Source organism: Mustela putorius, unplaced genomic scaffold (assembly GCF_011764305.1).
Source record: "Mustela putorius furo isolate JIRA1106 unplaced genomic scaffold, ASM1176430v1.1 tig00000585_pilon_pilon_pilon, whole genome shotgun sequence".
NCBI classification, from domain to species: Eukaryota; Metazoa; Chordata; class Mammalia; order Carnivora; family Mustelidae; genus Mustela; species Mustela putorius.
In genome coordinates this window covers 10,164,845-10,188,895 of record NW_025421424.1, presented here as the reverse complement: position 1 = coordinate 10,188,895, position 24,051 = coordinate 10,164,845, and the positions used below count along the sequence as shown (strand labels likewise).

The 24,051-nt window shown below is 38.2% G+C and overlaps 1 protein-coding gene across 3 annotated transcripts in view; it reads left to right on the top strand.

Moving 5' to 3' along the window:
* Positions 1-24,051, top strand: part of CD53 (CD53 molecule) — a 53,771-nt gene that overhangs the window by 19,699 nt on the left and 10,021 nt on the right. Inside the window, exons 2-8 of one of the 3 annotated variants that reach the window (XM_004769752.3) lie at positions 385-464; positions 1,951-2,127; positions 3,617-3,691; positions 4,208-4,303; positions 4,823-4,903; positions 5,992-6,075; positions 6,883-7,751. In XM_004769752.3, the coding sequence (XP_004769809.1) occupies positions 402-464; positions 1,951-2,127; positions 3,617-3,691; positions 4,208-4,303; positions 4,823-4,903; positions 5,992-6,075; positions 6,883-6,954 (648 nt within the window). In that variant the 5' untranslated portion in view covers positions 385-401 and the 3' untranslated portion in view covers positions 6,955-7,751. Of the gene's footprint in view, positions 1-384; positions 465-1,950; positions 2,128-3,616; positions 3,692-4,207; positions 4,304-4,822; positions 4,904-5,991; positions 6,076-6,882; positions 7,752-24,051 lie in introns of those variants that run through there. The other 2 variants (XM_045081924.1, XM_045081925.1) reach the window with 2 other exon arrangements.

Sequence of the window (24,051 nt, the reverse complement as noted above, 5' to 3'; positions counted from 1 at the left end):
TGACCTCCACAGCTGATTAATTCCTGACCCCTAGCCTGCTTTCTTGAGTAAATGCCCAAGCACTTTTCTCTGAGCACTGGCCTAGTTTGTGTTACTGTGACTCACTCCTCCAAAAGCAACTCTATTGCTTTCCTCTACAGTGCTTAATTCAGTGATAAGTATTCTTGGCTTGCGAATTGGAGCAAAAGTGAGTGTCCAAGATAAACCAATTGGTACCTTGGTTCAGAGACGGGGAAAACAGGGAGTTTGGAGAAACTTCCCAGAGGATACTCACAGCTCAAACCCAAGAGATCTTGAACTCTGAACATTTATACTGTCTGCTCACCAGTGTCACGTTACAGAGCCAGGTAACTTATTTCCTCTTTTTTTCCTTTCACTTTTTAGGGTAAGAATATCCCAGCATGGGCATGAGCGGCTTGAAATTGCTGAAGTACGTTCTGTTTTTCTTCAACCTGCTCTTTTGGGTAAGTGTGCCTCTTCTGAGCACGTGGAGCTCATCTCCTCCCAGCTCCATTCTATTTCTCTCTCCTCTACTGAAGATCCATCGTGGTGTGGAGAGCAACCCATGCATGTCTGAATGGCATACCCAGCTTAAAACAAGGGAGTAATAATTTCCCCTCTTCCCATCTTGCCATTGTCTAAGCCTGTAAAATCGAAAAGTACCAGTGCAGTTATCTTTTTTTTAATTATGTTCAGTTAGCCACCATATAGTACAAAATTAGTTTTTGGTGTAATGTTCAATGATCCAATAGTCTCATATAACACCAAGTGCTCATCAGAACCCGTGCTCTCCTTAATACCCATCACCCAGCTACCCCATCTCCCCATACCTCTGCCCTCTGAAACCTTCAGGTTGTTTCCCGGAGTCCATAGTCTCAGGGTTCATCTCCCTCTCTGATTCCCCCCACCACTTCAGTTTTCCCTCCCTTCCCCTATGGTCTTCCATGCTATTGCTTATGTTCCACATACGAGTGAAGCCATATGATAATTGTCTTTCTCTGCTTGACTTTTTTCGCTTAACATAATCCTCTCCAGTTCCATCCATGTCAGTGCAAATGGTGGGTATTCATTCTTTCTGATGGAATAATATTCCATTGTGTATATGTACCACATCTTTATCCAGTGCAGATCTATTGGCAGGCTCTTCCTCTCTCTGGGGACTTGAGGCTATTACTGCTCACTGCTGACATCTATGGGTGAGAAACCTGAGACTCTCTATTCTGTGAATAAATAACACTTTCCTGCTCCCCTCCCTCCCTTAATCCCTTGGATGAGTAACTGATTGAAAGGGACATCATCTTTTCTGGGAAGGTTTCACCACACCAAATTTAGCAATTGAATTTCAAATATAGGATCAGTTTGCACTCATGTGTCTATTAGAAGATTCTTAAAAGTTTGGCTCTCTAGTTTTCTGCCTAGCAAGATAAAGTTCTCAGCCAGGCATCCCCTCTACATTGTTGTGCTTTCCAAAGGGAAGACCATGTGTAAGATGTTGTGGGAACAAGGAGTAGGAGAGCTGAAGCTTGAAGATACTATATTACTCACAGCGAGCTTTCCCTGGTATCTGATATGGGTAAGATGAAGCATGAGTGGGACATCACAGGAGGAAAGTAGGATCACTTCTTTTCTAGGTGCAGGGGAAAGCTGGGAAAAGAAGTTGTTCATGAGAGTCTTGATAGAGCCAATGGAAAGATATGATTTTTTTTTTGATTCTTTGGTGGGAAAGTTAAGAAAAAATTTTTATTATTATTATTATCATTAGCTGACATATAGTACATCATAAGTTTTTAATGTAGTATTCAACAAGTCATTAGTTCCATAGAAGACCCAGTGCTCATAACAACATGTGCCCTCCTTAATACCCATAACATGGTTACCCCACCCTCCACCCTAATCTCAAGTGAAAATGTGAGCAGATATTCAAGAATGTTGTGGGATTCTTTCTTTCAGTTCTGTGGCTGCTGCATTTTGGGCTTTGGGATCTATCTCCTGGTCCACAACAATTTCAGCCTGTTCCCCTCCCTCACACTGGGCAATGCATTTGTCATCGTGGGCTCCATTATCATGGTGGTTGCCTTCCTGGGCTGCATGGGCTCCATCAAGGAGAACAAGTGTCTGCTTATGTCAGTGAGTATCTTGCAGCAGATGTGCTACCCTAAGTAGAGAGACATGATACCTTAGGTCCCAGGCAAGATGTTCCTTGGTAGCTAACCTATGGGCACAGGGAAATCATAGGAACATAGGATTGGCACTTTAAGCTGGCCAAATCTGTCTAGAGCAATAGTATTTTGTTTCTGTCTGGGGTCCCAGGGATATGTGGAAGAGGACATTGCTATCTTTCTTGGGATTCATTGTACAGTGTTAATAATGGCCTTTGTCATAATTTCCCTTTATGACATTTTATTTCTTCATGTCTGGTTGAAATCAAGTGTTATCCATCTGCTTAAATGCTTTCACATCAGTATGTATTTTTAGGATCTGAATCAGAGTCATTAACTGATGGAAAATCTAGTCTCTAGATTCTTCTGAGTACTGTGGCCCTCCTAAAATGACAGAAGATGCTTCTCTATCTCAGATCCGCACAGGGTACATGACGGTGTGATGATCCAACTTAAGTGAGGCCCTAGGTGGTAGCCATTGTGATCTAACAAGAGAGATGCTAGAGCTTTTCTGTTGTTCCCTATCAGTTAAGACTCCTGAAGAGTACATTTAGGCTTAGGTTTTACCTGTAAGCTCTATGAAAGAAGAGCTCCTTGTATCTCTAAGTGGACCCAGAACAGTGCTTGATATAGCAGTACTACTCCATCCTTAGTAAGGGTTCCCAGTCACCTTGGTTCTTCCTTAGGTTATTTGGTTAATTTTCTTTCCCTTATGGGTCAACTCTTAAATTGAAACCAAGACATAGAATAAAAAGTTCCTGTTCTCAGTTCCCAGATTAATGGCAAAAGATGGGAGCTGATAGACATAGGGAAAAGATTAAACAGGTTTAAGTAGTTAAAAATAATATTGCGATAGAAAGGGAAAGCAGGATAAGTGACAATGTGTTTTCTGCTGTGTGTAATTAGCATAAAGGGAGTACGCATCTACAGCTAGAGGTAACCAAGTATTAGGACTGTGATTAGAATACCTCTTCTCCACATCTGTATAGGGCTCCTCTCAACTTCCACCATCACCTGATCCCAACCCCAAAATAACCCTGATCTTGCAGAAGGGACCAGACCCCAAACTAAAGACATATAGTTTAGTTTACTGCTCTTTTGCTCAACTGTTTCAAAAAGCTGATGCCAAAATTGCTTCACTGATTCAACAAATAATATTTCATACTCATTATGTGCATGGAGCTGTATAGGCACATGACATGTTTGGGTCTTCCTTAGAATAAAGGAAGAGGAGAATAAAGTTAGAAGACAGCTGATCTGCCCTCTAAAGACTTGGAGTCTAATTGCACAAGAATGACACATATCCCTCACAAAACAAAAGGCTTATGAGGGCCTGAGAAAGCAGAAATAGGAACTTCTGTACACGTGTGGAGACATGTTTGGATACTCCCAGGGTGCAGTGGGAGTGAGGGAAGAACTAGGATCAGTGCTATGAGCATGTCTCTACTTTGCCTCAGTTCTTTTTCCTGCTGCTGATTATACTCCTTGCTGAGGTGACCATGGCCATCCTGCTCTTCGTGTATGATCAGAAGGTAAGCTATAAAGAATAAATTATTGTATTTCTGATGGGGGAGAAGAAGTCCTGTAATAGAGATAGAGGCAAAGTGGAAGGATGGAAGAAAGAAATTAACTGTAAATGGGGGGGGGATGGAATTTCATGAAAGATTGCAATTGAATCATGCTTTGAAGGATGAATAGGAAGAAAAGTAAAAACAAGTTTATCCTCCACCTACTTCCTTCCCTCTATGTGTCTGGCAGTAGAAAATGTCTGTCTCCATGCCTAAGAGAGCCCATGCTTTGATTGTCTCCCTCTGAAAAACCAGAGTTCTGGAAAGACAAGAGGCTACTATGAACTTCTTCCTGCAATGCTATTTCAGTCTCAGCACTTTGCCCTGTATATAAACTCTGGCTCCTCACTTCCTTAGCTCTGAGGAGATCATTTGGAAGGGAGGAGCAAATGGAACCACCAGTCATTTTTAGAAATTGCTTGTTCCTTGAACTCACCTGCTTTTTATAATGTCTTCTCTGCTGGAATATGTCCCACCCAGTTGAATAATTATGTGTCTACAAGCCTGACTGAGAGCATCCAGCAATACCACTCGAACAACAGCACCAGAGCAACATGGGATTCCATCCAGACATTTGTGAGTATAGATGGAATCTTCCTCAGCTTAGCCCAGACTTAATTTTCCAACCTCAGTGCCTGGAGGCTAAAGGAACTTCCTTTCTTAAAAGGTCCAGAACCTAAGGTCTGCAGCCCCTAGGTCCAAAATAATGTTTAGTAGTCACAAACACAAATCTGTCTGATTGGTACAAAGTTCTCTACATTCTCTCATCCTTCACATTCTCAGGTAGGTTCACTGTCTACGCCCTACTAAGATCTAAGGAAGACCCAAACATGTCAGACTGAATCCCCTGTGTACTTAATTTTTCATCTGTAAAATATGGATAAGTTAAACATGCCCTTTATACTTGAAGGAGATTTATGTGAATGAAATGGTATAATGGATCTGAAAATATTTTGTTCTAAGGAGCCAGAGTAGTTAAGCTAATTCTGTATTTTCCACTACAGTCAGATCCGAAGGGCCCACCTTTTCTCCAAGTTACAGTTTTCCTTCTGTTAACTTTCTAACCATCATGTTTTTTGGGGGTTTGGCTTTTAGCTGCAATGTTGTGGTGTAAATGGCACAAGTGATTGGGGCGGTCACCCACCAGCATCTTGTCCCTCAAATCCACAAGTTCAGGTAATTTTTTGGCAACTTTTCTGTTATTAGCCTCTTTGGTTAAACTTTCAATTATCTTAGAAACTCTAGTCATACAGGACTTAGTCCTCCCAACCAGAAACAAGGAACCTTGGATAAAATAGAGGCCAGGGAGAAATCCCAGGTTACTAGACAAATTAGACAAAAGTTGTCCAGACAACTAGACAAAAGAAAAGAAAGGAAAAAGCTCATTAGACTAGAGATGCCATCACAAATCTTGCTACCCTAAACTATTACATTAGAGGGGAAAAGTTTATGTGATAGTGGCAGAGGATTATATCTACATTTTTCTTGAGCAAGAAATAGGTATTTTGGTTGAAAGTGAAAATTATAAAGTTGAGGTAGAAAACCTTCCTCTTTTCCTGTTTCTCTGCTTTTCTTCCTTGGAAATGGCAACATCCAGCCTCTTGGTAAAATGAATCATTAGTAAAAGAGTCTGGAGTTGTAGGAAAGAGAATTGGTAGAACTACTGAAACAACCTGCCTGCTTATTTATTTTTTTTTCATTGTGTTATGTTAGACCTCCAGACTAGGGCGAGAGAAGAAGCCAAGATTATATTCCAAGGTTAAGTTCCTAAATTCCTGTTACCTGGTGTTATCCACCTTAGGGTTGTTTGAAAATCTCCAGAAATTTTTAGGTCTATGAAGAAAGACTGAGATACTCACCAACTAGCTCTGGCCTGGAGCTTGGTAGGGCTATGATAGACTCAGGTTTCAGCAGAAGCTGAAATGCAACCAACTCTAGAATTGCATAGGCTATCTCCCCATTTATTTGTCCCAAGTCAGCAGGGGATGTTTAAAGAACATAAAGACATCTATTGCTGAAATGCCTCTCAGGAGCCATTCTAACTCTGTATGTAGAAATCTAGGTGCTACTATGATGATAACAAGACCAGAAAAGTCTGTAGTTTAATATTCCCTGCTTTATGCCTATTTCTTCATACACAGAAAGGAAATAAAAATTGCCTAAGTCTTTTGGCATAAGGTAAAATATGAACTATCTTCTGAAATCAGGTTCCTTATCAAGTCAAATAATATACTGGTATCCTTTGGATTTGCAATTTTTTCTAGGGTTGCTATGCACAAGCAAAACTGTGGTTTCACTCCAACTTCCTGCACATTGGAATCATCACTATCTGTGTATGTGTGATTCAGGTAAGAACTTAATCATGGGACTATTGTGAAGATTAAATTAGGTAAGTCAAAGTTTTAGACCAGTACCAGATACATAGTACATGCTCAGTAAATGTGAGTTTCTCCAGTCAGGTAGCAAATGATGTTATTACCAATTTAAGGCTCAGAAAATATGCTACAAAATCTATCTGGTCAACTTAACACTAAGAGATATGAGTGCTTTATAGTCAAATTAAAAATCATCAGGCAGACCTCTACTTTGGTCATTCACTGAGCTAGTGTGAAAAAGCTTGTGATACAGTAGCCTTGTATGGGAAGCAGGAGCTGATGATAAAAATCATAATCATAATTTCTCTGCTTAGCATGGTAAGTCAGGGGTGAATTAGGGATAGTTTTGTGTTCTTTTTTATTATGTGACATTTCTACTAATTTTATACCCAAGTATTTTGGGTATGTCACAGAAGAGCTAAGATGTAATCAAGAAGCTCAGAGGGAAATAATTTTTCTTTGCTTGGAAACTAAGGAATCTCAGGGCACGGGTAAAGATGACTCATTGCACAAAGTGTTGACTTGTGCAGTACTTGACTATACAAGTGACTTCTTAAGGAGACCAAGATGTCCCAACATTCTATCCTCTACTGTTCTGACACCATCACCCCCACTACAATTCTAAAGCAAAAGGAGAGAAGAGAGAAGGAATTGGGTAATCATGGCATGAAGGGTGGTTCCTGTGTGATGGACACTCTTTTTCTCTGGGGCTAATCCCAGGGGTATGGGAGAGATGGCTCTTCCTATGAAGACTTCACATTTTCTCAACTCTTTTCTCAGGTGTTGGGGATGTCCTTTGCGCTGACCTTGAACTGCCAGATTGATAAAACCAGCCAGGCCCTAGGGCTGTGACATGATACTGCCTTGTGTTGGAGAGGCTTATTTCATCTTTGGAAACCCAAAATCAGTTATTAGCATGAAGCCTTAAATGGTCATCTCTTGGCCTGGTGTCTTTGTCCCCTTCTCATCCTTTCCCTGTTTTGGTCCCTGTATCATAAAACCAGAAAAGAAGGTATTAGCCAGACATTTCCCATCTCAGGCACCAGAAATTGTTCTGGTTTACCCACTTATGGGGCAGCTATGTCCCTCAAGGTGGTGACACTAATACCTGAGCATTTTTTGGACATGAGAAGCCAAGAGAACCTGCACTAATGGCTCAAGAGCAAAGGATGGGTTTGGGACTTGAATTTTTGCATCTGCTTGTTGTCAAATAAGGCTCCAGCCTCTAAATCATGTCCAGTCCACTCTGCAAAACCAAGCAAAAGAGAAGCTGAAGGGACCTTTGGGGCCAGACTCTTTGGATCATTGTCACAACCCTCTTTTTCCTTTTGACTGGGCCTGGGCCTTCACTATAGGAATGACAGAGTACTCTTTCTCCAAAGAGAAACTTTGCAACTTCCTTATTAAAGGACCTTATTGATTCTTTCTGTCTTTCTAGAAGTAACTGCCCAGTGATTCGTATCCTGACTTCAGCCAGTCTCTTAGCCTTTGAGTTACATAGCTATGGAAGAACTTAGCAGGACCGGTATCTCTAGTGGTTTAGCTAATAATCACATTCGTAAGAGTTCTGGTATTATTTTTCTATCAAATAAGGTTTTGTTAATGTACTATTTTATCTCCTCAATAAATAAAACAGCTTATGACCTCAATCATTACATTCTCATTCCTATATCTCAGATGTTTTCTGTGACTCAGACTGATTGCTCTGCCAGCAAGCTGGATATATTAGTTATCCATTGTTGCATAACAAGCTATTCCAAAACTTAGGGACTGAGAACATGTACTTATTATCTTACATATTTTGTGAGTGACGAATCTGGGAGCAGCTTAGCTGAGTGATTCTGGTTCATAGTCTCTCACATGACTACAATCAACCAATCAATCAATCAGCTCTGTCAAACCAGGGCTACACTCATCTGAAGGCTCAACTGGAAAACGATATACTTTCAAGATCTTTCATATGCCTCTTGGTAGGCCTCAGTTCTTTGCCAATTGCCACCTTTCACAGGGTTGCCTTATGACATCACAGTTGATTTCCCTCATTACAAAACATCCAAGAGAGAACATGAAATACAGCACCCCAAACAAGCCACAATCCTTTTACAATCTAACTCAGTAGTGCCATCACATCAATCCTGCCATATTATATTCCTTAGAAGTGAGTCAAAAATTTCAACCCGCACTCAGGGTCAGGAGGTTACCAGAGAGCAGAAATCACTGGTGGGCATTTTAAAGGTTGCCAGCCACATGTCTGTTGGGCAGGAAAAGCTTAATTGGATTGTCTATAAACTAAATTAAATTGTCTAATAACCATATGTAATAAGGCATAAAATCAGAACATATCTAAAAACAGAACCAAATGTAGAGAAGGCAGAGAAAAGGACAGAAGAATTGGGTTTTGTTCTTGAAGTTTTGTGTGGGATCTTTCACCTCCGTTTAAGGAAAATTGGTCATTTTAGTGGTAGTTCTAGGGAAACCTTCAATACTATGTTTCTCTTGGGATAAAATTCAGATTCCTTATTATGTTTACCAGGACCTATATGATATGTCCCACCCTTAGCCCTCCAGTTCTTGCTGTTTTATCCCAACTTTAGTTCTATTGAAGTTTATTTAGTTGCTCTGAGCTTTATTTATACATATTTTTCCCATTCAGCCAATGATCACTCTGGATAATTCCTCTGCCCTAAGGAAGGTTTCCCTGGTATTAAGTTTAGCATCTATTGAGGTCTTTACAAGTATGAGATAGTGTGCTAAGAGCTTTCCACACATCTCCCCATTTAAATCTTGACAAAATGTCTTTTGTGAATACCTCCATAATGCACTCATAGAAACTTCGCAGGTCTTGTTACATTTTATTTTAATTGCTATTCATTTGTCTCTATTAATTATTGGCCTAAGTTGGAAACAATGAAAAAAGAAAAAATAAAGATTGTGCCATAACCACAATACAGCTCAAAATGTTTTTTTAAGATTTTATTTATTTATTTGACAGAGAGAGATCGCAGGTAGGCAGAGAGAGAGAGAGAGAGGAGGAAGCAGGCTCCCCGCAGAACAAAGAGCCAGATGCAGGGCTCGATTCCAGGACCCTGGGATCATGACCTGAGCCGAAGGCAGAGGCTTTAACCTACTGAGCCACCAAGGTGCCCCTACAGCTAAACTTTTAAAAACCATAAAACTACATGATTTAAAAAAAAATCTAGGCCAATCATTTTGAAAAGAAGCTGTACTTGCTATAAACATTTTTCTAAAATAATAGGAACCATCCAAATTGACTCAAATAGAAAAAAGAGATTTCTGTTTCTGATAAGATAGACTAAACTTCCACTATAGACAACTAAAGTGCTATATAAAAGCTTTAAAACAATTTATTAAGAGTACTGTTGAGTTGGAATGAAAGTAAAGAATACTAGAGCCAGAAACTTTGTGATGATGGGAACCAGAGGGGTAAGAGAAATTTGAGGACATTTGTCAAACTAGGTGAACTTGGATTTCAGTTTTCATGGCACATAGGGTACATGTCACATTTCAGGGTCTAAGGTGGAGAGTCTAAGCAGAGACCTTTCCTCTTTTAAGTCAGAGGCACCAAAGTGCTATACTTTAGTATAAGAGTAAACTAGAAATACCACTCATTTTCCAAAAGATTGCATGAAAATCTGTTTGCAACTTGGCGATATAGCAAAGGAAAGCAACATCCCTAAAAAGTTGCATCCATAATCTGGCCATTACATTGACTCAAAGTGAAAACTTAAAGTGTCAGATTCATCTTCAAAATCTCAAACTAAAATTTAGTTTAAAGTAGTCCAAACAAAAAGTTACCCCAGGCTCTGGCAGAAGCAAAATGCACACACTTTCTGAATGAGCCCACGTTAATATCAGGTCTGTTGTGATAAGCACTGGGTATTGTATGTAAGTGATGAATCATTAAATCCTACACCTGGGATGCCTGGATGGCTCAGTTGGTTAGGCAGCTGCCTTCAGCTCAGGTCATGATCCCGGTGTCCTGGGATGGAGTCCTGCATCAGGCTCCTTGCTCTGCGGGGAGCCTGCTTCTCCCTCTGCTTCTGCCTGCCACTCTCTCTGCCTGTGTGTGCTCTCTCTCTCTGACAAATAAATTTTTAAAAAGGGATTAAATCTTACACCTGAAACTAATATTACACTGAATGTTAACTAACTGGAATTTAAATTAAAACTTGGAAAAATTAATAATAATAATAATAGTAATGATAATACCTGGTCTCCATGAATCTTAAAAAGCAAATTTTTAGATAAATTGAACTGCTCACAATTAAAATTCACTAAAAATATGAGAAAACAAGGAACTATGAGCCTAGGGAAACAAAAACAATAGCAATGGACCCATAAAACTTCAGATATTATACTTACTTAAATATATAGCCATTTTTTAATATTTATGAAAATAAAGAACAGATTTAAAATTATGTGCAGAGAATAACTGAAAGAAAGAGTAATCATTTTGAAAGAGGAAAATACAGTGGTTGAAATTTTTTATTTTTATTTTTATTTTTTTTTAAAGATTTTATTTATTTATTTGACAGAGAGAGATCACAAGTAGGCAGAGAGGCAGGCAGAGAGAGAGGAGGAAGCAGGCTCCCTGCTGAGCAGAGAGCCCGATGTGGGACTCGATCCCAGGACCCTGAGATCATGACCTGAGCCGAAGGCAGCGGCTTAACCCACTGAGCCACCCAGGCGCCCCGGTTGAAATTTTTTTAAATTTAAATGAACAATTTGAAAGCAAATTTGATACAAGTAAAGCAAAATTAATAAATGAGAAGATTTATATGAATAAATTAAACAGAATGTAGCTATAGTGGGTTGAACTTAGTCCCAGAAAGGTTATGTCCAAATTCTAATCCCTAGTACTAGTAAATAAAATTTTATTTAGAAATGGGGTCCTTGTGGATGTGATTAAATTAGTGATATTGAGATTAGATTATCCTATATTTAAGGTGAGCCCTAAATCCAATGTTTTATGTCCTCATAAGAGAAAAGAGAGGGATATTTTTAACTCAGATACAGAGAAGACCCATAGGGCAAGGCCATGTGAAGACAGAGGCAGAGATTGGAATAATGTGTCTAAAGCCAGGAAACACAGGATTGCCAAGAACTACCAGAAGGTAGGAGAATAACATGGGACAAATTCTTCCTCAGGGCATCCAGAAGGAACCAACACCCAGAGACACGTTGATTTTGGACTTCTAGCCTTCAAAATCATGAGAGAATGATTCTCTTTCATTTGAAGCCACCAAATTGTGGTGCTTTATTCCAACAGCTCTAGGATAGTAATACAGTAGCACTTAGAAGGAGTGAAAAACATGAATGCAAGATTAAGAAATGATGAAGACAGAGTTATAGTCTAACATAAGTATAACTGGAGTTCTGGAAAGAGGATATACAAAGCATAGTAGACACAATACTTGAAGTCATAATTGTTGAGAATATTCCAGAACTGATGAAAGATGAAATCCACAAATAAAAAGTCAAATGGACTACTTTCATGAAGGAAAAAAAAGAGAATCACATCTAGACTTAACATGGTGAGTGGGGTGAATGGGGGTGTAGATTTAAGAACAGCAAAAGAAGTTGTAGTTCTAGTAATAAGCAAACAGAATGGAATATTAGAGCACCAACATTACCTATGTTAAGAAAGTATGAACTAATATCACAAATACTTGTCTTTTGAATCTTTGTCAGGACACACCATTATAGGTGGGAGGAGTCATGTGGAAGACCTTTATATTGAACCCCATCCTCTGTCAAAACAAACAAGAGCTTGATGCCCTATAGTTACTTTAAATTCTGATAACTACAGAATGGAATTCTGTGGTTTTGAACCAACTAGGAAAGGAAAATGAATAGGAAAAGCAAAAGGAAACCTCCTCATGTTGTTGTAATAACAGAGCAAACCTCCCATGTCTTTGCACACCAGCTAAACAAGGTCGAGTTGGACCAGTGACCCTTTAGAACTTAAACTGGCTTGAAGTCATCCCAACTAAACATACTATAGAGAACTGAGAGAAGCAAGCTCAAAGTCTCTCTGTAATATTGAACCAGGTCCTGGAACTCTCTAAGCAACAGAAATTGACAACAAGCCTAATAGCTGTTCCAGACGAGGCTTTTCAGACATGTGTTTTAGATCAACTATCAACTATGCTTACCATGATATAAAAGTAAATCATAAACTTTAAAGTTTCTACCAGGACTAGGAAGCCATAAAAGAAAAAAAAATCACAAACTTTAAAAAGAACCAAATAACATCTAAAGATGAAAAAAAGCAAAAACTGAAGTTAAAAACTTTAATTCAGTAAAAGGTTGAATACAAACAAAAGACAGAATTTGTTACTTAGAAGATAGAACAGAAATAAAATACTGAGAATACAGCACAAATATGTAAAAATATAGGAAATGTAGAAAGGATGAGAGATGTAGAAAATACAGTTTGAGTCCATTTGATGAGTCCTAGAATGAATGGAGAGAATAAATGGGCCGAAGAAAATATTTGAAGGGAATATGAGTGAGAATTGATGAAACACCCAATGCACAGATTCAAAAGGTTCACTCAATCTCAAGAAGGTTAAATAAAAACAAATCCACCTCTATAGCCATAGGAAAACTTAAGAAAACCAGAGACTAAAACCTTAAAGCAGTCAGAGGGAAAAGAAAGATTATCTTTGAAGAATGATAGATTAACCATAGACATATCAGTAGTAATTCTCCTTAGAAGAGTGTGGACCTCAAAATGCTAAAGTTGAAATAAGAATGTTCTTAGAAGGGCACTTGGGTGGCTCAGTCAGTTGGGTGCCTTTGGTTCAGGTCATGATCTATTCCAGCTGGGATTAAGCCCCACAATGGGCTCCCTGCTTGTTGGGAAGCCTGCTTTCCCTCTCCCACTCCCCCTGCTTGTGTTGCTGATCTCTCTCTCTGTCAAATAAATAAATAGAGTCTTAAAAAAAAAAAAAAAGAATGTTCTCAGAGAAAAACTAAGACTAAATAGCCAAGATAATTTGTAATCATCACACACTCACTAAAAATTCTAAAGGATAAATTCCAGGTATAAATAAAGTGATCTCAGACGAAAATCAGAAATACAAGAAAAACCAAGAAGAAAAAAAATGGTTAAATACATACAAATGTGTAAACAACCATTGATTCTAGAAATTGTCATAATGCATTGTTGGGATATCATAATGCCTTGTTAGGATATTATCATAATTATTATCATAATTATCATAATGCATTGTTGGGATAAAACCAAGAAGTAGATACAAAATACTAGACAACAGCAAGTCAAGAAGAGGATAAATGGAGTTTCAGTATTTATTGTTTATCTAGGAGGGAGGTAAATATTTTTTAAATCCATACCTTGAAAGGGGAAGTGTATAGAATTTCTAGGGTAGTCACCACAAGAAAAGAAAAAACTTTTTAAACTTTCAATAGATTAAAAATCAATGAAAGTTAACACATTACGAGATTTAAAAGAAAACCAAGAGGAAAGAAATTACTCTTATAAGGTCAAGGTAGTGGATGCCTGTGTGTGAAGGGAGCCAGTTGTGAATGTGAAGGAATACGCAGGGACTGCTGGGATGGCAGTAGTCTTCCATTCTTGATCTTGTAACTGGTAAGCACTAATCAAGAGAAAGGTGGTCAAACTCGGTTAAATACACCTTAAGGCAAATAGCATTTATAGAAATGAAGACATTTTATAATGATAAAACTTGCAACACATGAATATAAAATTTTAAATTTGTATAATCCTTCTGTTATTGTGTTCAAAGCTGTCTAAGCTAAACTACAAATCCTACATTTTCTGGTCCTGTGTGTTTCTGGTTAGCGTGGACCACAAGAGACATTTCCTTTTTTTTTTTTTTTAAAGATTTTATTTATTTATTTGAGATAGAGAGGAGAGAGTGAGAGGGAGAATGAGAGGGGAGAAGGTCAAAGGGAGAAGCGGACTCCCCATGGAGCTGGGAGCCCAATGTGGGACTCAATCCCAGGACTTTAGGATGATGATCTGAACTAAAGTCACTTGCTTAACCAACTGAGCCTCCCAGGAAGCCCCCACAAGAGACATTTCTGCATGAAGTTTGGAAGGTGGTATGGAAGCAGCAGTTATTTATTTTTTAAATTTTTTAAAATTTAAATTCAATTAGCCAACATATAGCACATCATTAAGGTTTTTTTTCCACTTTATTTTTTTATTTATTTCTTTTCAGTTGATATCCAGGATCTATAAAGAACTTCTCAAACTCAACACACACAAAACAGATAATCATGTCAAAAAATGGTTAGAATACATGAACAGACACTTCTCCAATGAAGACATACAAATGGCTATCAGACACATGAAAAAATGTTCATCATCACTAGCCATCAGGGAGATTCAAATTAAAACCACATTGAGATACCACCTTACACCAGTTAGAATGGTGAAAATTAGCAAGACAGGAAACAACGTGTGTTGGAGAGGATGTGGAGAAAGGGGAACCCTCTTACACTGTTGGTGGGAATGCAAGTTGGTGCAGCCTCTTTGGAGAACAGTGTGGAGATTCCTTAAGAAATTAGAAATAGAGCTTCCCTATGACCCTGCAATTGCACTCCTGGGTATTTACCCCAAAGATACAAATGTAGTGAAAAGAAGATCCATCTGTACCCCAAAGTTTATAGCAGCAATGGCCACGGTCGCCAAACTGTGGAAAGAACCAAGATGCCCTTCAACAGACAAATGGATAAGGAAGATGTGGTCCATATACACTATGGAGTATTATGCCTCCATCAGAAAGGATGAATACCCAACTTTTGTATCAACATGGACAGGACTGGAGGAGATTATGTTGAGTGAAGTAAGTCAAGCAGAGAGAGTCAATTATCATATGGTTTTGCTTATTTGTGGAGCATAACAAATAACATGGAGGACATGGGAAGATGGAGAGGAGAAGGGAGTTGAGAGAAATTGGGGGGGGGGGGTAGATGAACCATGAGAGACCATGGACTCTGAAAAACAATCTGAGGGTTTTGAAGGAGCGGGGGGCTGGGAGGTTGGGGTAGCCAGGGGGTGGGTGTTATGGAGGGCATGTATTGCATGGAGCATTGGGTGTGGTGCATCATTAATTTTTGATGTAGTGTTCAGTGATTCATTAGTTGCATCTAACACCCAGTGCTCATCATATCACATGCCCTCCTTAATACCCATCACCCAGTTTCCCCATCCCTCCCCCTTCCTTTTACACAACCTTCAGTTTGTTTCCTGGAGCCAAGAGTCTCTCATAATTTGTCTCCCTCTCTGATTTTGTCCCATTCAATTTTCCCTCCCATCCTCTATAACCCTCAGTGCTATTTCTTATATTCAACCTAAATACTCATACTGTTTTTCCACTTAGAAGTTATGAGCAGAGTCAACAGATATCACAGGTCTGCTGGCTCACCTTGTTGGTGGTGTGAACAGCAGCCAGTCTAATAGCTCTCACCTTCGACTGGATCCCCCTTCAGCTTCTCAAACTCTTGAGTCGGGTACATGCTAAGCTTCGGGACAAACGGCATTAGTTTCTCCTGCAGGACACACAGTATTATTCCTGGAGTCCTGAGAACTGACATACATTCCTGTCTGTCCATGTAAGTTCCAGCTCACTTCCAGGTTTGTTCCTGCTTTCTCCCACTTTAGTTCCATAGTTCCTTCCCAAATGCCTCCCCTGCAGACTTCAAGCTCTAACCTCAGATGAGCAGAAAACATCCTTTCAGAGATTGTTTAACCAGATTGTGTAAAGTCAAATCCCTGTAACAGACTGATTCATAAATACACTTTTTAAGTGGGCATGGAACACGGAACAATTTGTGAAAACTGATCATAAGGTAATTTGTGTCACTATATCTGTCTTCAACTCTTTTATTTAAAGATATTTTCCAGTTTTATTGAGATATAATTGACATATGATATTATATACATTTGAAGTATACAAAGAAATCATTTGATACATGTATATATTGTGAAATTATTACCACATAAAATAGTATTGAAAGTCTGTGATATGCTAAGAGCTTGGGTGCTTGAGATATATGCATGCAACAAAAATCTTTGCCTTCAAATTGCTTACATTTTTCTGGAAAGGGGTAAACATTAGAAATAAATGCAGTGTACAATTAAATTCTGTAGTATGTTATGAAGTGACATGTACTGTGAAAAAAATTAGATTGCCTAAGGGGCAATGTTATACACAACTAATGAATCATTGAACACATCAAAAATAATGATGTACTCTATGTTGGCTAACTGAATTTCAATAAAAAAATAAAATAAAATACTATGATACTTAAACTTGACAAGAACAATATAAGAGAGAAAAATTAGAGCACAATCTTATTCATGAACATAGATGCAAAAATTCTAAATAAAATACTGGCAGAATTAATAACAGCAACATATAAAAAAGATATTTTGTGTTCAAATAATTTTATCTCAGGAATTAAATAAATGCATGTCACTTAAAAATCCATGAATGTAATTTACATCATATTAAAGGAGAAACTATATAATTATTTCAATATTTTAAAAATACATCTGAAAAAATTCAAAATATACTCCTAATAAAAATTAGGCAGTGAAATTGTCTAAACTGCTACTGGTAAGATTCCTACTGACACCTTTTTTCCCCTAGCTTTATAGGAGAATAGTTTAAAAATATAATTGTATATATCTGAGGCATAAAATATGATGATTTGATATACATATACATTGTGGAATGGTTACCAAGATCAAAATACTTGACACATTCATCACTTCACATAAAAAAAAAAAAACCACCTAAGAGTATCCAGCACATAGTGGATAATCAGTAAATATAGGCTGGAAAAAGTGAATGCAGATATATTCATTGATTTTTCACCCATTTAAAAAATTAAGGTATAACATACATGCAGTAAAATTCACCCTTTTAGGTATGCAGTTCTGTGAGATTTAACAAGTGTTTACAGTCATGTAACCACCACGACTTCCCCACAATTTCCCCACACCCCTTTGTAGTCAGGCCCTTCTATCCTCCTCAGTCCACTCACAACCACACATCTGATTTCTGTCCTTCTAGGTTGCTTTTGTAAGAGTGTCATAAATGGAATCACACAGTAGGCAACCTTTACAGTCTGGCTTATTTCATTTAGCATAACACTTTTAAAGTTCTGTATTAATGCATTATATAAGTAGCTCATTGTATACCATTGTGTATTGTACCATAGTTTGCTTATCCATTTCCCACTTGAAAGGTATTTGGTCTAATTCCAGATTTCATTACATGTGAATTTTAACTTCTTTTTATTTGTTTAAAAGCTTATTGGCATCTGGGACTATAGGAAGTAAGCATGTTCAAACCTTTAGCTCATATTAGCTTACATGTTTGTATGATCTGTGTTGGTACTGATAGAGATATTTTATTTAAGACAAAGTGTAATAGTTTCCTGATAACAAAACAAGAGGTATAATGCAAAGCATAATCATAGATACCGAATCCTGTTTGACCATCATCATGGACCTGCTTTGGAATCTTGGTGGGCATGTGTCCTTTCTTTGACCAGCTTGAATCTTGTGACTATTTTGCCCTCATACTGGGGAAAACCTACCATACTATGAGACAAGTCCCATTTTCTGAAGTTTCTTTTTCTTTTGTGGGGGGGGGGAGAGTATCATTTTAGTTTTTAATTTTTTTAAACTTAAATTCGATTAGCTAATTTATAGTATATCATTAGTTTCAGATGTGGTATTCAGTAATTTATCAGTTGTCATATGTAAATGGCCATATGTTTAATCAAATTAATCCCAATGTATATAATCTAAATTACTCTCCCAATACCTTAAACTTGATTTTCAGCCAAAAACAATGCATGAAAAACTTTAGCTGTGGCAGGAAATGGTGGCAAGCAGTGTCTTTAATCCATAACTGACAAATACTGAAGTCTGGCATGAAGACATATTGCAGCCAATGGATTTGACACTTGCCAAGCACCAATTTAGAAAATCACTTTTAGGTGATAACGGGCTGTGTGAAACTCACATTTTGGTGCACAGAAGCCTGGAATTTCTGTGGAAAGACTGGAAAATGAAAATAGTGAGGGATATTGGCAGTCTGAAGTAGTGAGGTGGAGAAAGCCGACCATTGGACTATGAGGTCTGTAGATGTGACTACTCCTCCTCCTGATGTGATCAAGGATACTTTACCTTTCTGGGCTCGATTTATTTAACCATAAAATGAATGAACAGGAAAACCAGGAAAAGCACTGACTGCACAATGTAGAGTTCTTCTGCCAATCACCTGTGTGACATTGGACAAGTTGGCCTCTTGAGCTTTACTGTCTTATTATATGAAATGAGAGGTTTAACAATTACACAACAATATTAATTCTACTGAATTATACACTTAAAATGGTTAAAACGGTCAATTTTATCTTATGCATATATTTTGCTGCAATAAAAAAATCTTTCAATTAAAAACAAAAAAAGAAACCCACAAAACACCAAAGAATAAAATACACACTTAAAAACTTCTAACAAAACTATAACAGAAAGGTACTTTCTTAAACTTCTATGGCAAAAGTAGAGTATAAGAATTAGAAAAAACAAAACTGGGCATAAGAAGTAGGGTCCACAGTTGGGCCCTCATTCAGGTTTACACCTGAGTGAATCACAGCTTAGGTCCAAGCTGTGTAGAGTTATTTTGGGGTCATTCCTCAGTCATGGTATCTACAAGGACCAGGGAAAAGTAAGTAATAAAACAATTCTAGCTGAAGGAACTTCTACCTGAGACCTTAAGGATATCTCAAATTTAATTTTACAAGGTTAATTACCAATTATTAGCCAAAGATAGAAATAGACACAATAAACATGGCAACATGAGTGAGAACCAGCAAAAGCAAACAGAGCAGGGAGGAGCAAGATGACAGAGGAGTGGGAGATCTAAATTTCGGCAGGTCCCAGGAGTTCAGCTAGATTGTTATCAACCATTCTGAACACCTACAAACTCAACAGGAGATTGAAGAGAAGAAGAGCAGCAATTCTATGAACAGAAAAGTGACCACTTTCTGGAAGGTAGGATGTGCGGAGAAGTGAATCCAAAGGGATATACAGGAAGAAAGACTGTGGGGGGAGGGGCTGGCTCCTGGTAAGCCCCTGGTAAGCAGCAGAGCACAGAATCACAACTTTTAGAAGTCTGCTCCACTGAGGAGCATAGCGGCTCCAGAGGCTAACAGGGCAGGGGGCCGTGTGGGGGTGTGGTGGAACCCTCACAGGGACAATGTGGTCTCAGGGCCCTCAGGGTCAGAGAAAGACCAGGGGCGTGTGTGTCAAAGCTCCCAGGTATTGGAGCGGGGAAGCTGGCTGCAGACATGGAGCCAGGGAGTGAGCTCCCAGGTCGGGGTTACCTTAGACCATGATCCGAGGCACAGGTGGACCACTACTCTTCAGGCAGGGACCGCACAAGCAGCAGATCCGGGGGAACTCACCTTTCTTCTCTGGGAGGAGTGGCAGAGGAGCACGCCGCAGGAATCTGCTGGGTTTGGAGACTCCAAATGGGTCCAGATGTCAGAGATAGAAAGGCTTGGTTACAGGCTGGGTGAGCATGGAGTGCGGCCAGAGACCAGGGAGACAGGCATAGTTGCCTGCTTTTCTCTGAGGTTGCACTGAGGAGTAGGGACCAAGCTCTTGGCTCCTACCAGCTGGAGAATTGGAGGCTGCCATCTTCATTCTCCTCCTCCAAAGCTCTATGGAAAGCGTTGAGGGAACAAAAGCTCCTGAGAGCAAATGCGAACAGATTACGCGGCCTGGCCCCTAGCAAGGGTGGTGCAATCCCACCTCTGGCAAAGACATTTAAGAATCATGGCAACAGGCCCCTCCCCCAGAAGATTAGCAGGAACATCCAGCCAAGACCATGTTCACTGATCAATGAGAACTGCAGAACTCCAGAATTAGGGGAATGCAACACATAGAATTCATGGCTTCCCTCCCAATGATTCTTTCACCTTTTAAAGTTAAATTTTTTAAATTTTATTTTTTTCTTATTCTATTTTAAAAATTTTTCCTATTTTAACCTTATTTTTAAATTGAATTTATTTTTTTTAATTTTATTATTTCAGTGTTCCAAGATTCATTGTTTTTGCACCACACCCAGTGCTCCATGCAATATGTGCCCTCCTTAACACCCACCACCATGTTCCCCCATTCCCCCACCCACCTCCCCTCCAAAACCCTCAGTTTGTTTCTCAGAGCCCATAGTCTCATGCTTCATCTTCCCCTGATTTCCCCCAATTCACTTTTCCTTTCCTTCTCCTAATGTCCTCCATGTTATTTCTTATGCTCCACAAGTAAGTGAAACCATATGATGATTGACTTTCTCTGCTTGACTTATTTCACTCAGCATAATCTCCTCCAGTCCCATCCATGTTGATACGAAAGTTGGGTATTCGTCCTTTCTGATGGCTGCATAATATTCCGTTGTATATATGGACCTTATCTTCTTTATCCATTCATCTTTTGAAGGGCATCTTGGTTCTTTCCACAGTTTGGTGGTTGTAACCATTGCTGCTATGAACATTGGGGTACATATGGCCTTTCTTTTCACTACATCTGTATTTTAACCTTTTAAAACTATTTTATCTTATCAATGCCTTTTTTAAAAAATCTTTTTTAATTTTCATTTTTATAGTCATATTCTATCCCTTCATTATTTTAACCTTATTTTTTGTATACATATGGGTTTTTCTTTCTTTAAAATTTTGGGATATAGTTTCTTCTACCGATCAAAATATACCCTAATTTAGCTCATATCTTTGTTCTAGTCTCCAGCCTAATCACGTTCTTTCCTCTTTTTTTTCTCATTCTTTTTTCAATCAACTTATCAATTCTTTTTTTAGAATGTCATATTCTATCCCTTCATTGTGTTTACCCTTATTTTTGTATATACATAAGCTTTTCTTTCTTTAAAATTTTGGGAGGCAGTCTCTTCTAACAGATCAAAATACATCCAAAATCAAGTGTGTGGCTCTGTTCTATTCACCAATCTAATATATATATTTGTTGTTGTTGTTGTTTACTTTTTTCCCCTCCTTTATTCTCCCTCCAGTTTTGGGTCTCTTCTGATGTGTTTAGTGTATATTTTTCTGGGGTCATTGCTACCATTTTAGTATTTTGTTCTCATTCATCTATTCTTATCTGGATAAAATGATAAGGAGGAAAAACTCACCTCAGGGGTGGTTGGTGGGAGGGACAAGAGGCAGTACCCATGGCTAGGGATCTAATCAATACAGACATTAGTAAGATGTCAGAACTAGAGTTCAGAATGATGATTACCAAGGTGTTAGCTGGGCTTGAAAAAAGTATGGAAGATATTAGAGAATCCCTTTCTGGAGAAATAAAAGAGCTAAAATCTAACCAAGTTGAAATAAAAAACCTATTAATTAAAGATGGCATGTATGGCATGGAGCACTGGGTGTGAAGCATAAACAATGAATTTTGGAACACTGAAAAAATTAAATTAATTTAAAAAATAAATAAAAACAGAATGTCAACTTTATTAAATAAATAAATAAATACCTAAATGTGAGACTGGAAACAATAAAACTCCTTAAAAAAATATAGGCAGTAATCTCTTGTACATTGGTCTTAGCAACATTTTTCTAGATATGCCTCCTCAGGTAAGGAAAACAAAAGCAAAAATAAAGTATTAAGACTTCATCCAAATAAAAGGCTTTTTCACAGCAAAGGAAACCATTGATAAAACAAAAGGCAACTCCTGAATGGAGAAGATATTTGCAAATGATATATCTGGTAATGGGTTAATATCCAAAACATATAATTTATACAATTCAACACCAAAAAACACAAATAATCTGATTAAAAATGAGCAGAACCGAATAGCCATATTTCAAAAGAAGGCATACAAATGCCAACAGACACATGAAAAGATGCTCAATATCACTCAACATCAGAGAACCTCAAGTCAAAACCACAATGAGATATCACCTTACACCTGTCAGAATAGCTAGAATCAAAAAGACAAGATATAACAATGTTGATGAGGATGTGGAGAAAAAGGAACCCTGGTGCACCATTGGTGGAAGTGTAAATTGGTGCAGCCACTGCAGGAAATAGTATGGAGGTCCTTCAAAAAATTAAAAATAAAAATGCTATATGAGCTAATAATTTTACTGTTATGTATTTACCCAAAGAAAACTAAAACTAATTTGAAAAGATATATGCACCCTTATGTTTATTGCAGCATTATTTACAGTGGCCAAGATATGGATGTAACCCAAGTGTATATCAATAGATGAATGGATAAAGAAGATGTGGTCTATCTATATAATGGACCATAAGATAGAATGAAGTCTTTATGTTTGCAATGACATGGAAGGAGCTAGAGAGTATTATGCTAGACAAGATAAGTGAGTGGAAGAAAGACAAATACCATATGCTTTCACTCATATGTGGAATTTAAGAAAGAAAACAAATGAACAAAAAGGAAAAAGGAGAGAGAGAAAAAAAACAAGAAACAGTCTCAACTATAGAGAAAAAAGTGATAGTTATCAGAATGGAGGTGGTCAGGGAGATGGGTTAAATAGGTGATATTATTAGCTAAACTATAGGCCTTATTACATTTCACATATTTTTTTTTCCACTTGTGTCATCTTTCTGTTTCACAATCCTAACCTGGGTCCCCTATTGCATGTAGTTGTTTTGGGTTTTTTTCCCTCCTTAGTTTCTTCCAGTGTGCAACAGTTCTTCACTCTTTTCCTTGTCTTTTGATCTTGACACTTTGGAAGAATAATAATCAGTAATTTTGTAGAATGCCCCAAAAGTAGAGTTTATCTGATAATTTCTCATGCTTGGAAAGTATATTAGTTTGCTAAGGTTACCATGGCAAAATAACACAGACTAGGTGGCTTAAGCAACAAAAATATCATTTCTCAGAGTTCTAGAAGTTCAAGATCAAGGTTCCACTCAATTCAGTTTCTGGTGAGAGCTCTTTTCCTGACTTGCAGATGGCATCATTCTTATAGTCGTCGCATAACCTTTCCCCAGTTTCAGCTTGCTGGCTTAGTGCATTTGTGTTGGATGAGGGTGTGGAGAGAGGAGTACACTCTGAAGTCTCCTCTTATAAAGGACTCTAATCCTATAGGATTAAGGCCCTATCCTTACCATCTCATGTAATCTTAATTACTTCCTTAGAGCCCCTATCTCCAAATACAGCCAGAATGGGGGGTTAGGGTTTCATAGTATGAGTTTTAGGGGGAAACGAACATTCATAACAGAAAGGTTTTATATTTTTGGAGAGACTACCACACACATGACTTTATGCATCATATAATGGATTTGTGATATTGGTATGTCTTATTACTGGTGATATTTACCTTGATCATTTGCATGGGTTGGTGTCTGCTAGGTTTCTCCACTAAAGACTATCTCTACATTCACAGTTAATAAACGTCTTTGGGAAGATACTTTGAAACTGCAAATCCTGTTTCTTCCCCAACTTTTGCCTAATCATTCTAGCATCCATTGGTGAATCTTGTTTGCAAGTAATTAGGGCAATTGCAATGATGAATTCTGTATTCCCTCTTTCTGTCTACATCTAGTAATTGGAATTCAATTGTAAGGAAGAGCTGTTCCTTCTCCCTTGTTTACATATTTGATTTATATATATATGGTATAGATTCACTGGGCATATTTTGTTCTAGGGCTTAAAGTCAAATACCATTGTTCAAGTTATTCCAGTTTTGGCCATTAGGAACTCCTTCAAACTGGCTCCTGTTTTCAAATTCTCCCCCATCATTTGGAGGGCATTTCCTTACCTTCTGACATGACAAGATGTTCTAGGCTCATTTTGTATCTTTCTTGCCTGTCCTGAAATCAACTTCTGCAAGGAGTCCTGGTTCTTTATGTTGAAGAATGTGTCTAGA